This window comes from Charadrius vociferus, unplaced genomic scaffold, assembly GCF_000708025.1.
Source record: "Charadrius vociferus isolate BGI_N301 unplaced genomic scaffold, ASM70802v2 scaffold636, whole genome shotgun sequence".
In the NCBI taxonomy this organism is placed as follows: Eukaryota; Metazoa; Chordata; class Aves; order Charadriiformes; family Charadriidae; genus Charadrius; species Charadrius vociferus.
This window is the reverse complement of record NW_009649189.1, coordinates 1,609,867-1,623,120: the sequence shown is the minus strand read 5'-3', so window position 1 is coordinate 1,623,120 and position 13,254 is coordinate 1,609,867. Positions and strand designations below refer to the sequence as shown.

At 57.0% G+C, this 13,254-nt stretch overlaps 1 protein-coding gene across 1 annotated transcript in view; it reads right to left on the bottom strand.

The window, feature by feature from the left end:
- MLXIPL (MLX interacting protein-like) overlaps positions 1-11,976 on the bottom strand; it is a 19,386-nt gene extending 7,410 nt beyond the window's left edge. Inside the window, exons 1-7 of the mRNA XM_009888893.1 lie at positions 11,681-11,976; positions 4,048-4,154; positions 3,807-3,889; positions 3,510-3,599; positions 2,698-2,742; positions 2,195-2,393; positions 1,220-1,460 (exon numbers count right to left, since the gene is read on the bottom strand). Of these exons, the coding sequence (XP_009887195.1) occupies positions 1,220-1,460; positions 2,195-2,393; positions 2,698-2,742; positions 3,510-3,599; positions 3,807-3,889; positions 4,048-4,154; positions 11,681-11,976 (1,061 nt within the window). The remainder of the gene's footprint in view (positions 1-1,219; positions 1,461-2,194; positions 2,394-2,697; positions 2,743-3,509; positions 3,600-3,806; positions 3,890-4,047; positions 4,155-11,680) is intronic.
- Between the last annotated feature and the right edge of the window lie 1,278 nt (positions 11,977-13,254).

Genomic DNA, 13,254 nt, shown 5'->3' with positions numbered 1-13,254 from the left:
ACAGCTGTGCCACATTGGCGGCACAAACATCAGCTGGGCCCACAAAGAGAGGTGCTGAGGTGAGGTGCTGCTGGAAAGGGGCTGGTGCAGCTTTCCAGCACCATGCAGGACCTCTCAGGGTCACTTGACAAGGGACACTTGTCAAGTGTCATTTTGACCCATTTGGAGCTGTCCCACCTCCCAGCAATTGATGCCCACATGGGGCACCTGGAGACAGGATGCAAAGGACCAGCAGTGGGGACAGACCCTCTTCCCAGCACGGCTCGCCCTGATGGGACCTCTAGAAGGAATTACCCGAGGAGGGCTGGCAAGAGCCTTCCCACCCCATCCATCCCTGGGGCATCCCACCGCCTGCCCTGGGACATGAGAGTGCCCCAGACTGCTTCTCGCCAGCATCTGGTCTTGCATCACCCCGCAGCTGTATGGCGCAAACGCCCTCATTTCCTCCCGCTGAAGGAAGTGGAGACTGGCCGTGGAGCTCGCAGGGTGCTCACAGATGCACAGAGGGGTCTAGAGATGCTGGTACTGCCTGAGGCCATCCAGCTATCTGGGAGGGCTTCAGCCACCGGCCCACACTGGCTCCCACCATGCAAAGTGGGCCCAGGCCACCAGCTCCAGCATGCTCGGGGGCAGAGATGGTCCCCAGTGTAGCATGCACCAGCAGCGACTTGCCCTGGCATACAAGGACAATGCACAGCACAGCCTCCACGTGCCTCCACGGCACTCACAGACACTCATGGCTCAGAGCCTGCATGGCAGTGCTGGCCGCAGCCTCATGGGAGGAAGCTGTCATTGTCCGCTTCCTGGTGTCCCCTCCTTGCCCAAGCTGGACACCAAAGCCAGGTTTGTTTCTGGGCCAGCGTGGCAGGGACAGTGACTTGTCCCCAGAAGATGTAGCAGAGCCCAGCATGGGCTCTGAGCCAGCCCCCTGGGCTGCCCAGCCTGCGGCTGGTGCGGGAGGGGGGTGAGGCAAGGGACACAGCGGCACTGAACTTGCTCTCTAGAAGTTTCCTCTTTCCTGAGCAGGACAATTGTCCTTCCACTGTCTGTAGCCAAAACGAGGTGGGTTAGTACTCCTGGAAAGACCCTCTGTTTGTAGAAATCCCCTCCCACCATGCCTGGCCAGACCCTTCCGGACCTGCCATGGCTCTGCCCTGGGTGCAGGCAGGCATGCCAAGCCCTGGCCCCACTGCCTGCTGCAGCACCCTGGCCCACGCACGCCACTTTTTCCATGCTGATGGATGTCTGGTGCTTTCTCTCTGCCCCAGCAGCTCTTGCTGCTGTCTGGCCATCCTTCCGATCCCCCCAGTTTTTGGCTGCCGTGGGGTGCAGAGCGTGCTGGGCTGTGTGGGATGTGGCATCGCATTCAGGCTGGCTCTTACCTGAGATCTCCATATCATCCAGGCTGGGCTGCAGGGGTGCCAAGTCCGGCTGTATCATGTCAGCATTCCCAACGTATGCTGGAAGAGGGCAGAGCTGCAACACTGGGGCCCAGCCACTGCACCCCAAGATCCTCCCTCAGGGCTTTTCCCATAACTGACCTCTCACCTGCCTGGCTGCCACCACTCCATGGCACCCCAGAGTCACCCTGCATTGCTGCACCCTGCCCTGCAGCTGTGCATGGGCAGGGAGATGGGCACCCTGCCCTGCAGAGACCCAGGGCCATTGCATCCCCACCACTCTTCCCACCAGCACCTCTGGGAGCTCATCCAGCTTCCAGGAACCCTAGGGAAAGGCTGATCCTTGTCGCAGGACCTGCCTGGTGCTGCAGGAACTCCAGGGACCTGGCCAGGCAGGGACAGCAAAGAGTGGCCATGGAAGGCAGGACCTGCCTGCCGCTTACCCATGGCTGGCAGCCCTGCCCTGGGGTCTGGTGGAAGGTTCTTCATGGGGCTAGTGCTCCCCTGACAGCTCAGCCCATCCCACCTGGGGCAGCCCGAGCTGGTCTGTAGGGAGTCACTGGAGGAGGGGATGCTCCCACCCTGCTCAAATGGAGTTCTCGCTCTGTTGGGGCAGGGCAGGAGCCTCATCCTGCCCCAGCAGGAGGGATGTCAGAGGATCCTCTGTGCCCAAAGGACACAAGCAGCAGCTCTCGGGGGCTAAACCAAAGGCAGCAAAGTGCTATGTGCAAAGTGCGCTGCCTGCTTGGAGCTTCTCCTCCACCACCAACGAGAGCATGGTCTGGGGCACGTACCATCCTCGGGGAGCGCCTGGTGGGTGCTGGGAGTCTGTGTCATGGTGAAGAGGGTGTCAGAGATGTCTGAGAGGAAGGTGTCCAAGTCGAAGTGCTGCCTACCCCCTGGGTCCTCTTCCTCATCCCCAAGCAGCATGGGCACCACGTTGCAGAAGAGCTGGTTGCACCATTTCTCTGTTGGCCTCCAGACATCCTCATCCTGCATGAGATGGAGCAAAGGAGCCAGGTGGGCACCTCTCATGGGTAGGGTCCATGCCTGGCTCCCCAGCTGCTCTCTCTGGCAGCTCCCATGCTCCCTGCAGTGTTAACTCCAAAGCTTCACACCTCACACTTTGGTTCTTCCAGAAGGGTGAATCCATTATCCCAAGTGCTTGGCATCCCATCCCATTGGGCTCGTCATGCCCTGGGGCTTTCATCTGCCCTTCTTCCAAGCTGCCCAGCACAGGGGTCCACATTGCACCCCTCCTTTTCCCCTGCTCCCCACCTTTCCCCAGTGGACTCACCTGCTTTGGGCTGGAGAGCTCTCCCTCCCGGGTGGACTTTCGGAGCTGGAAGAAGACAGCCTGCGTCACTCCCCAGCCAGGGTGGGCACTGTGTGGGGCAGACCCAGGGGCAGGGCAGAGGGGGGCAGCACTCAGGACAGGTGTCCCTGGGGGGCTCAGTGTGGCCACCACGAGTTCACATCTGCCTTTACTCTACAGAGTCTGGGCTGTGTAGCTGCTGCAATGATGCGACTGGCAGTGTGTGGCGGTGAGAGGCTGCCAGCACCCTGCCCACTTGTGGCACCCTCGGCCTTTATCGGCCCCGAGCAAGCGGCTGGGAAGGAGGCTGGACCATGCTCCACCCGGCATGGCGGGTGGCCAAGGTTGTGGTGCCAGCATGCCTGAGAGCGGGCACCTGGAGTGACGCGGAGCCACCTGGCCTGCCTGGCAGCACGTGCTGCCGGGGTGAGATGTGGCTGCCAGCAGCGTGCCAGCAAATCCTAGCGCAGCCAGAGCGCTGTGGGTGAGCCGTGGATCTGCTTGACCCACCCCAACGTGTCTGCTGTGAGTGCCCTGCTAAACCCAGCCCCAGATCGTGCACTGGGAGGGCTGCCAGAGCACACTGCAACACTGTGAGCAGCTGGGGATGCGATCCCCACCGAGCTCCCACTCACCGGCACCATGGGGACAGCCAGCATCCCCCTCTCATGCTGGCAAGAGCCTGCTGCATCCTGCTCCCGGTCGGCCATGGCTCTAGGTTGGGCATGCTGATGTCCTGGTCCCACTGCTGGCACTGCCATGGGATGGGGAGTAGCATGGGCAGAGACACTCACCCGCTTCTTGTAGTAGATCCTCCACTTGTGGTACTCCCTCATCACCACCTCGATGCGGCGTTTCCAGTAGTTGCCCTCCAGCACGACAGCCTGGGGGGGCAGGACAGGGGGTCATGGCTGAGCCCCCCAGCCCCAGCACCCCACAGCCAGGGCTGGTGTCCTTGTGTCATGTCAGAAACATCTTATCCAGCAAAACTATGAAATATAACGAGCTCTGCCCCCTGTATGTCCCCAGCTCCCACCTGTGACACCCAGACCTGCTCCTGGCCCAGAGAGCTGTAAGGGACCATGCCCTACCTCTGGTTTTCGGTGCTCATCAGCCTCTGACCCCTCCAGTGGGGTGATGAAGCCGCACACAGGGTTCTTCCTCCGCTCCACATCTGCACAGGGGAAAACACAGCTGGCTTTACCCATGGCTCCATCCCTGGGCAGGGGAGGGTGCCGGTGCACTCATACATTGCTGCCCTGGTGCCAGCTCCATCCCACCCAGTATCACCCGGCACTCGGCAGATGGAGTGGGGTCTGGCCCCATACTCACACTGGATGTACCATGCTCTCCAGATAGCGTTGTTGAGACGAATTTTATCCCGACAAAGGAGCCGCAGCCCCTTGAAATTCTTCCATTTTGGAGACACCAGCTTCCCACTAAAACACCAAGCAAAGGAGAGGCTGAGTGGCATCATCACAGAGCCCTCCCGGTCCAGGGTCTCCCAAGGGGGCTGTGCCTTGAGAGATGCCCAGGGCCACCAGCCTAGTGGCAAGTCTGGAGCAGGCACAGCTGTGTGGCTCCACTGCAGGCTGCTTGCCAGGCATCTATGGGAGCACCCATGGGAGCACCCACAGGAGCACCCTGAGCTTTTCTTCACCCTGAAAGCAGGACAGACCTAAACCGTCAGCTTCACAGACCCACACAAGGCTTCTCGAGACCCTGGGATTAAAGCAGAGCACATGGGGGAATTGATTCATTGAGGCTCAAACCCTGGGTCTGAGGTGGGAACCTGCTGCCACCAACCAGGACAGCTGCGTCCCGGCCCCAGGGGACAGGAAGCGAAGTCTCCTGCCCAGGCGAGATGCGTGGGGTTGCTGTGTTGCTGTGGTTCTTGCCTCATTGCAGCACTTGGGCAGGCGAAGCTTGGAAACACTACCTTCAGCTGGGGCAGGCACAGGCAGTGGCGCAGGCCTGTGTGGGTGGGCCATCTGCGTGGGTCTGGGAAGGCAGGACAGAAAGCTGGAGGATGTTAAGGACATTAAGGGACGCTTGCCTGTGCCCCAAGACAAGCGGGACCAGCCCTGCCCTCAGCCCAGCGCTGCCCTGGGCTCTTCTCCATACCCATCCCTGCAAACCTGTGCCCCTCGCCCTGGCTCCTTACCATTTCCCAGCTCCTGGAGGCAGCCGTGTTTGTTCTGCAGCTCATGGTGGCCGTGATGTCCCTAATGGGACCTGCAGTGTGGGCAGCCTCATTTCACTAATCACCTTGTTTCCTTACAGCCAAGGGACACCAGCCCCTCGCGTGCACCCACTGGGGAGGTCCTGAGGGTCCTACTGCCCCAGGAGATCCGCAGGGGAGGCTGGGGTCTCTCTGCCTTACTTTGAGGTCTTTTTCACCTCTTCCTGAGAGCCCAGCGGCTGCCCCAGCTCTCCCACCCCCCAGAGCACGGCCTTGGGGCAATGCTGGCTGCATGGGGTGGCCCTTTGAGAGCAGGCTGGAGGCTGTATGGCATCCCTCCCCAGGAAGTTCACGTTCCTCCCCAGCCAAGAGTTTGTTCCTTAAAGATCTTGGTGCTGCTTTGGATCCCACTTATCCTCGTCACGTGCAGGGAGGAGGAAAGGTAGAGGCTGGGCTGGGTGTAGGGGTGCTGTATCCCCCCATTGCCAGCATCTCCTCGGGGGCTCCCCAAGGTGCCATCGGGCCGTGTCCCCAGGGAGGTGCTGGGGCTGAGAGCAGTGCCCAGCTAATGCTTTAGGAAGCCGTACACTTGTTCATTCAAGCTTGTGAAACCTTCGAGCACCCTTGAGCAAAGACTCTGGCCAATTCTACATTAACCTGCCTTGAAATCTGCCTCCTACGGCATGGCATGGTACGGCACGGCATAGCACGACATGGCAAGTGTGGCTCCGTCCCTCAGCAGCTGTGCCAGCTCGGCTTGGAGCTTGTCTCGGAGCTCAGCGTGGAGTTCCCCCAGCCCAGTGGGCAGGTGGCTTGTTGCAGACAGGGTGCTGTCCTTGACGCTAGAGCCAGGCAGCCGAACAGGCAGCAGTGCAGGCAGTGAGACCCCTGTGCTGGTCCTGCACAGCTCTTCAGATAGAGTGTGCCGGGGCAGAGGGGAGAGGAGAGTGCTGCTGTCCCATCTCGCTGTGAGACACAAGGACCGTGGACCCATCCAGCTCCAGGGCTTGTCTGGGAGCGGGTGCTTCCACCCGCAGGGGTGGATGGGGACAATCTCCCCAGGAAGACCCAACCAGACCCACAGCCCCAGGGGCTGGGGAAGGACCCGCGTGCCCGCAGCTCTAGCCTGCAGAGAGTTAAGGAGTTGGCCACGCGCTGGCCACTCCGCTATCACCAGGATTTTGAACTTTCCCCAGCAGCAAAAGGCAAACAGCGCAGTGGTGCCAAGCAGAGGAGCCAATAGAAGGGATGGGTTTCCTGGGCACATGGCCAGATCCTGCCGGTCAAGGCTACATGGCCATGCTCCTCACTGGTGCTGCCTGCCCCACCACCGGCTTAAAGGAGCAGCCCAAGCCCGCGGACTGCAGGCTCCTCAGCCACACTCAAGGCTGGTGGGGCCATGGCCACGGAGCTGCTGTAGGACCTGGAGGGAGAGGGGAGGTGTCTTTGGGCTTTACCACCAACTGCCTTTATTCCCCATTAACGAACCTTTCAGTTTTGGGGCTTATCAGGCTGATCTTTGCTCTCTGATTTGCCTTGAAAATGGCCCCACCCTTCCCTGAAATTATCTCCTCAGGGAGATGGATGTAAACCCGCGCTGAGCTGCAAGAAGCGTTTGGGATGCCCCAAACAGGCTGGGGGTCCCACTGCCGGAGGAATGGGGACACAGATCCCACCACTGGCTACAGGGCCTTTGTGGGACGGGGTGAGGTGGGACAAGAGCTCAGCCTGGGACCAAACCCGGTGTGGGTCAGCACTGTTTTGTCCAGTAGCACCTTGTTTGCTCCATGATTCGTTTAGTTTAAGGTGTTGTGACCCTTGCTTTCATGGCAAAATGAGTATTTTGCTCTCCATCAACAGCAAGAGGAGGGGAGGAGGAACAATCTGGCGAGATGCAGGGCTGCACAAAGAGAAACGGGCAGCAGCAGGAGGGGAACAGCTAATCAGAGGGTCCTTAGGCAAGTACAAGCCTGCTCAGCCTCCCCAAGCGCAGCAGGAGCAGGATTCCCTGTGGAACGTTTTTTCTTGAATTCTTATGTTTTAAAATCCCGAGTTTGAGAAGGAAAGTTAAAAATCATACCACAATCTTCCAGAAAAGTGCCCCATAAGCAAAAATGGACTGTGTTTAAATCCAGCTTCAAATCTCTGCTATCTGACTGAGCTTTTTTCTTTTCCGCCTGGTGCTGATGAAAAGGCTGCCGGGCCAGACCTGCTGCTCGCCAGGCTGCCTTGGGAGTGAGCAAGCTCTGCCCCGGCAGGCACAGGGGCATCTGGGGTAATGCTGGTGTAGCAAAGGTATTAATAGACTGTACTGGGGATTAGATAGGGACCCACTCTGTGTATTTAATCGCAGACAGCAGGGCCTCTGCCCTTACAGCTCTGCTTCTCAGGCAGCTGTTCACCTCCGTGCAAAGCGAGCATGAAGTGCCCCAGATGAGAAGGGAAGTCGTTTAAATCCTCTTGCAAATAGTTGTCGGGGAAGCTGGGTAGCTGCAAGTTGAGCTAGGTAACATCTCCACAACCAGTTATTTTGGTGATATCTGCAGATACGGCCCCACTGTGCATCAGCATGGGAACCAGCTTGCACACCAGCCCAGTTACTCTGCACGCTGCTTGGACAGGATCAGCCCCTCTGCCTGGGTGCTTTCTGCCCCTGCGCATGAGTTTTTAAGGCACTGTGAATTAGAGAATCAATTAGAGAGTATGGCAAAGCTATAGCAGCAATTCCACTTTTGCTAGGAAAACCTCAGTGCCTGCTATCAGCTTGCCAGGATGAATCAGTAGGGAATTGGCATGCGAGGTTGTAATCGAAGCCTGCCTTGTTTTAAACCACAAGAGGGGCAGAGTTAATATTCCACGTCACTTACCAGTCTGATGTCCCTACCTGCTAAATCTCCCCTCTGTGTACTTGCAGGGGAGAAGAGGATGTTAATCTATCTCACATTCTGGGAACACCTCCAGGAGGCTTCTCCTGAAGCACAAGATAGACGAGTGCAAGCTAAGACCTCAAGTGGCTGCAGTTTGCAGTTCCCATTTGCACTCAGTTTTTCTCCCTTCAGGAGGACACTTCCCCAGGTCAGTAACCCAATGATTGCTTGCAATGGGTCCCAGGAAGGTGGGCGAGCCCAGGAGACCCGCTCTGCAAGGCAGGACACTGGGGAGTCACGCTGTGGAGATGGGGAGGAAGACCTTGCTCAGCTGGGGAGATCGTGCTAAGGCCGAAGTGTAACAGTTCCTGAAGGAGCTCAGCTCCACATGCTCAGCTTTTTGGGGGAATGTTGGGGGGGAGCAAGCATGCTTCAGGGATGTTCACCCACAGAGAAACACAGCAGCCGAAGGAAGGGATTCAAGAAATGCAGAACATTGCAGGAGGAGTGGAAGAGAGTCATTAAGTCTTTGGCAGGAGAGGTGCTGTAAGTGTCCTGGAAAATGGGTACAAGGGGCCTGGGAATTGCTTCATCCCAGCACCAGGAGCAAGACCTTGGTGGGGGGACTTGCCTCCATTTGAGGGATCTGAAGAAACAAGTTACTGCTAGAAGCAAGCCTTGATGCGGAGACAGCGTTTCTTTCCCAGTGAGGGGGTGACGCACAGTCCAGACTGTGGAGGCCATACGCCAGATCCTCAGGGTGATCCTCAAGCTAAGACAGGACTGCCATAAATGTCCGTGAAGTGTGGTGGAGCAATGCTGGAGAGAGGATGACTTATAGCTATCCAAATGACTGTTCAGCCCTTGAAAAATGATACCGTTTAGAGAAAATTTAGTGTACTTTCTTGGAAATGGTGTAAGCCTGGACAGCAAGGCATGGGTGGCTGCCACAGTCACAGCTCAGCCAGCAGGTCAGAAGAAGGGATGGTTCCCCTCTACTCAGCACTGCTAAGGCCAAGTCTGGATATTGTGTCCAGATTGGTCCCCCTGATAAAAGAGAGAGGTTCACAAACTGGAGTGATCCTGGAGGGGGATGTTAAGATGGTTGGGGACTAATGTACATGAGAGAAGAGGCAGGTGAGTGATGGGTTTGTTCAGCCTGGAAAAGAGAAAGCGGAGAGAGATTTTACTGCCTTCAACTACCCAAAGGAGGCTATAGAGGAGATGGAGCCAGACACTTCTCAGACATGCACCAAGAATGGACAAGAGGCAACGGACACAAGCTGGAACAAGGGTAATTCCAATTAGAGCCATGGACTGCACTCTTCCCTGTGAGAGTGGTGTATCCCTGGGACAGGATGAATGGGTGGTGGGCTCAGCATCCTTGGTCTCCATCCCTCAGAGTGATGGCCCTGAGCAGCCTGATCTGGCTTTGGAGTTAGCCCTGCCCTGCCCTGCACAGGGGTTGGACTATGAACTCCAGAGGTGCCTCCCAACTGACACCTTTGTGTAGTTTCTGCTTTATTAGGGAGCTGATCTATGACATAACTGTGGATGCACTCCTGAAGACTGGAGGACATTTGGCTGGCCACTCCAACTGGGGCTGTGCTGCACCAATACCCCTTCTGAGGAACCTGGCTGGGAGGGAAGCTGTGAAATGGCAGATGATGCAGAGAAGTACCAAATCAGATAAGACTAAAAGTAGAGGTGCACCAAGTATCTTTAAACTCCAATTTGCCTCTCTGATACCTTCCTCCAACTACTTTTTACAAGTCTGTTAAAAATGTATTAGCAAAGCTGTCACGGGTTTCCAAAGGGAGAAAAGAAATGCCTGAGCAGCAGCTAGCCATCAGAGTGAGATTGGACTCTAGAGCCAGAGTCCAATCCCACCTGTGGAGAGGCATATTCAGCACTGCATTGCAGGTCCAGGTTCCCCTGAATCTGATCTCTGATCAATGCTTGTCATCCTGTTTTTAGAATGCTGGCAAGCTGCAGAGCATGACAGCTGAGTGGTGGAGAGGGAGAATGTCTAATGATGGAAGGAACTCCAAGAGAGAAGAACTGAGCATGAAGTTTAGAGAACCTCCAATGTCAATGTTTCCCTGGTTGGGTTCCATGGCCTGCAGCTACCCTGGCTCCATGGCAGACCAAGAACTGTTCCCACGGGTGCTGAGCAAGACCTAGGCTTGCACCAAGGCAGCCAGGAGACATCTCTAGTGCTCTGGACTCCAGGGTCACCATCAGTGGTAGCACTAATGCTTTGTAGCTGTTGTGGATCCTCCTTTCTGAGGGCTGCTGTCCAACTGCAGTTATGGTTTGCCATGGTGCTGGGTTTGGGGCTGGTGTGTACATTGTCATGCTCAGTGCAGGAGGGAAACAAGGCGCTGAAAGAGCCCAAGGGGTAGAGAGAACTGGAGTGATGGAGCCCAGTCTGCAGCGTAATGGCCAGTCCTGGGCGGCATACAGCTGCTGTGGTCTACTCCACCTGCCAAAGCACTTGTATCCTGCCCCTTTCCCCTTTGCCTGAGGAGCACCGCAGCTCTGGGGCACCCGGAGGCTGTGGTGCATCTCAAGAGTCAAGAGCTTGAGCACCCTGGGGTGGAGCAGTGTCTGCTCCTCCAGCCCCAAGCTGCAAGGCTCAGAGTAAGGCAACTACAGGGCTGGGAGAGCAAAAGAGAGTGAGGCCACCAGTGCCTCAATGTCCCCTGTGCGTGGCACTCAGGGGTGACTCACCTGACCAGGAAGAATGACCTCAGCTGGGTCACCCCTGATGAAGCTCACCATGCTCCTGCAGAATGCAAGCTTCACCAGGACCTCGGAGGAGAGCTTTGCCACCCCAGCTGTGAGCAAACCATGCAATGGTTTGGAGGTGGCGATGGGCCAAATGTACACAGCTATGTGGCAACCTGGATTCCTGTCCCAGTGCCCCGTGTCACCAGGGCTGCTCTGGAAGTGACCACATATTCCATCATGTTGAGTACTCAAGGACTTCAAGGCATACCTGAGAGGTCAGCAACTGAATGAGATCCCATGTGGAACAAGGCAATAAACAACTCTTCGAGGCTGTTTTGCTGAAGTTTTGTTTTCATGCAGGATCAGTAGGACATTGTCATTCCAGGTTTTCACCTGGACATTTTTGGAAAGCTATGCAAGCAGTTTTGCGCTGATGCCAGAAGAGCAAGTCACCCTGATGTTACGCTTGAGAGAACTCAAAGCCTTGGGGCCTCGGGAAAAGAGGGGAGCTGCCTCCAAGAGCATCGACCAAGGCTCTAAAAGACACGACGCAGAGGAGCTGTGGGATGAGTAGGGCCCTAACATCCTGGGCTTGGGTGATTTGTGTGTTTGGGGGAACAATGCAGTCACTCACCTAATTTTGCAGGAGAGAAGTGGGGAAGCTTTCAGAAGACCCTGGACAAAGCCCTGTGCAGCCATCCAGCCCAGACCGCTGCTGCATGTCCTAGGATAACCTCAGGACATGTGGGCAGAGTCAAGACCGGTAAGGCAGGACTCCTGCTCTGGGCTGGATTGCCAAAGGCTGAGCGTTGGCTGCCCGCAGGGTTATTGATGCTTTACTGAGTGTGCAGGACCTGGCCATGAGGGTGCTACAGCTGGGTGCAGTCACTCCAGATCTCATGGGTGGAGGAGTGCTAAGCTAGACAGACAGTCAGGAGGAACTTCTCATCTGACTCCATGGTCAACAACCCAGCACCAGCTCTTTCTCCCTGAAACCTCCCAGGATGGCATTTTTTGACCAGGTTGCACATCACAACCCAACGGACAAGAAGATGGGGACGTTGTCAGTTTGCAATTAGCAGCAGGTTCCTGGAGGGGCAGTAGGACTCAGACAGCCTCATGCCTTCAAAGAGCTGGGGGGGGTCTGTGAGACTCATGCCAGTGAAAGGGATCAGGGACTCACCTGTACTCCAGGCTCATGCACTCAAAGAGCCGGGTGAGGGTCGGGTCGATGCTCCGGGGATCAGCTGGTTCGGGCTCAGTGCGGTGGTGGCGCCGGCGGGGCAGTGAGTCGCTGTGCGGGGACGACACCATGAAGTGGCCACTGTGGATGACCTGGGAGGGGTTCTGCACCCCAGTGCCGGGTCCTGTGCTGCCTGCGGCTGCATCCTCAGAGTCGGAGTCGGAGTCGGAGACGGGGCATGGCCCAACCGGGGGCTCTGGGAAGGGTCCTGGCAGCCCCACCTGAGCCCCTGCCATCACCTGGCTCCTGCTGAGGAACACTTATTGGCCTTCCCCGGTGCTGTGCTCCATGTCCTGGTTGTGCCGGAGCCCTACGGGCCCTGTGCTGGCATTGAGCACATGCTGTTGGGCTCCCCGACACAGGACACCCACACCACACCTCCTTGGCGCTGCTTGCCCCACCCTGGACCACGTTGTCTCCTCCGCACTCCGAGGTACAGCTTTCGGTTTGTTGGGGCAGCTTGCCGCCAGCCCTATTTATAGTGGTGGTGGCTGATCCCGCCCATGGCGCACCGTCAGCCAGGCCACAGCCACCGGCCACCAGCCACTGGCCACGGGACCTGCAGCTCTGTGCTGCTGTCCTGCTCTTGCAATGCAGCCAGTGGCTCCCTGGCTTTTATTTCCCTGCAAACCCAGGGAGGAGCGCCTGCAGGTCCCCTGTCCCCCCCTCGCCAGTGGCAGTGGGTTCGCTGGCAGTCGGCTCTGTTTACCCTGGTTAATCGGCGGGGAGAGGAGCGGGCAGTATTTACCTAGTGCCTCTGCCCTAATGTATCTCCCTGCACTTCCAAGGGAACAAATACAGATTAAGGGATACAAACAAGTAAAATTATAGCAACGGGCACCCAGCTCAGCACAAAGCACGCTGAGTCGCTGAGCCGTGTGCCAAGCTGAGAAACAGCCCAAGCAAAAGCCTTCTTCGAGATGGGACCCAGCAGGAGAGGGGATGCGATGATGAGCTCGGGTGCGGTGGGGTTTACACACCTTGTAGTCATGCAGTCCTTCAGATGGATTACCTTCACTTCCAGGGTGTCCCAAGATGCAGGCAGGCAGGGCTTGATACACCAGCCACCCTAACAGGGTTCTACTCTAGGTTTCCACTGCATCAATAAGCCGAAAGGAGAATCTTCTATCAAGTCCTTTTTATTAGTAGCGCTACAGCTCAAGCTGGGTGCGTCCAAAGAGGGACCCAAAACAAAGAAAATCCTGGGCAATGATGCCCTTACAATCTATCCATCGGCCCCTCAGGAGCGCCTTGGCCCAGTGGCAATTTCTGGTCTGGGGTCCTCCTGTTCCTCACTGGGTTCTTTCTCTGTCTCCAGGCAGCTGCTAACTGTTCTGACCCTGTTGGGTTGCAGGCTCTGCTGAGGGTTGTAGCTTCCTTATCTCCTGGTTTGCACTGGTCTCAGGGCCTTCCTTTGTGGAGCTAAACAGAAGTTCAAAATAAATTCAACTTATCTCAGTGAAAGTTCGCAGCTTGCAGCCTAAGGCTTCAGCAGCTTTAGCTACTGATGCTGG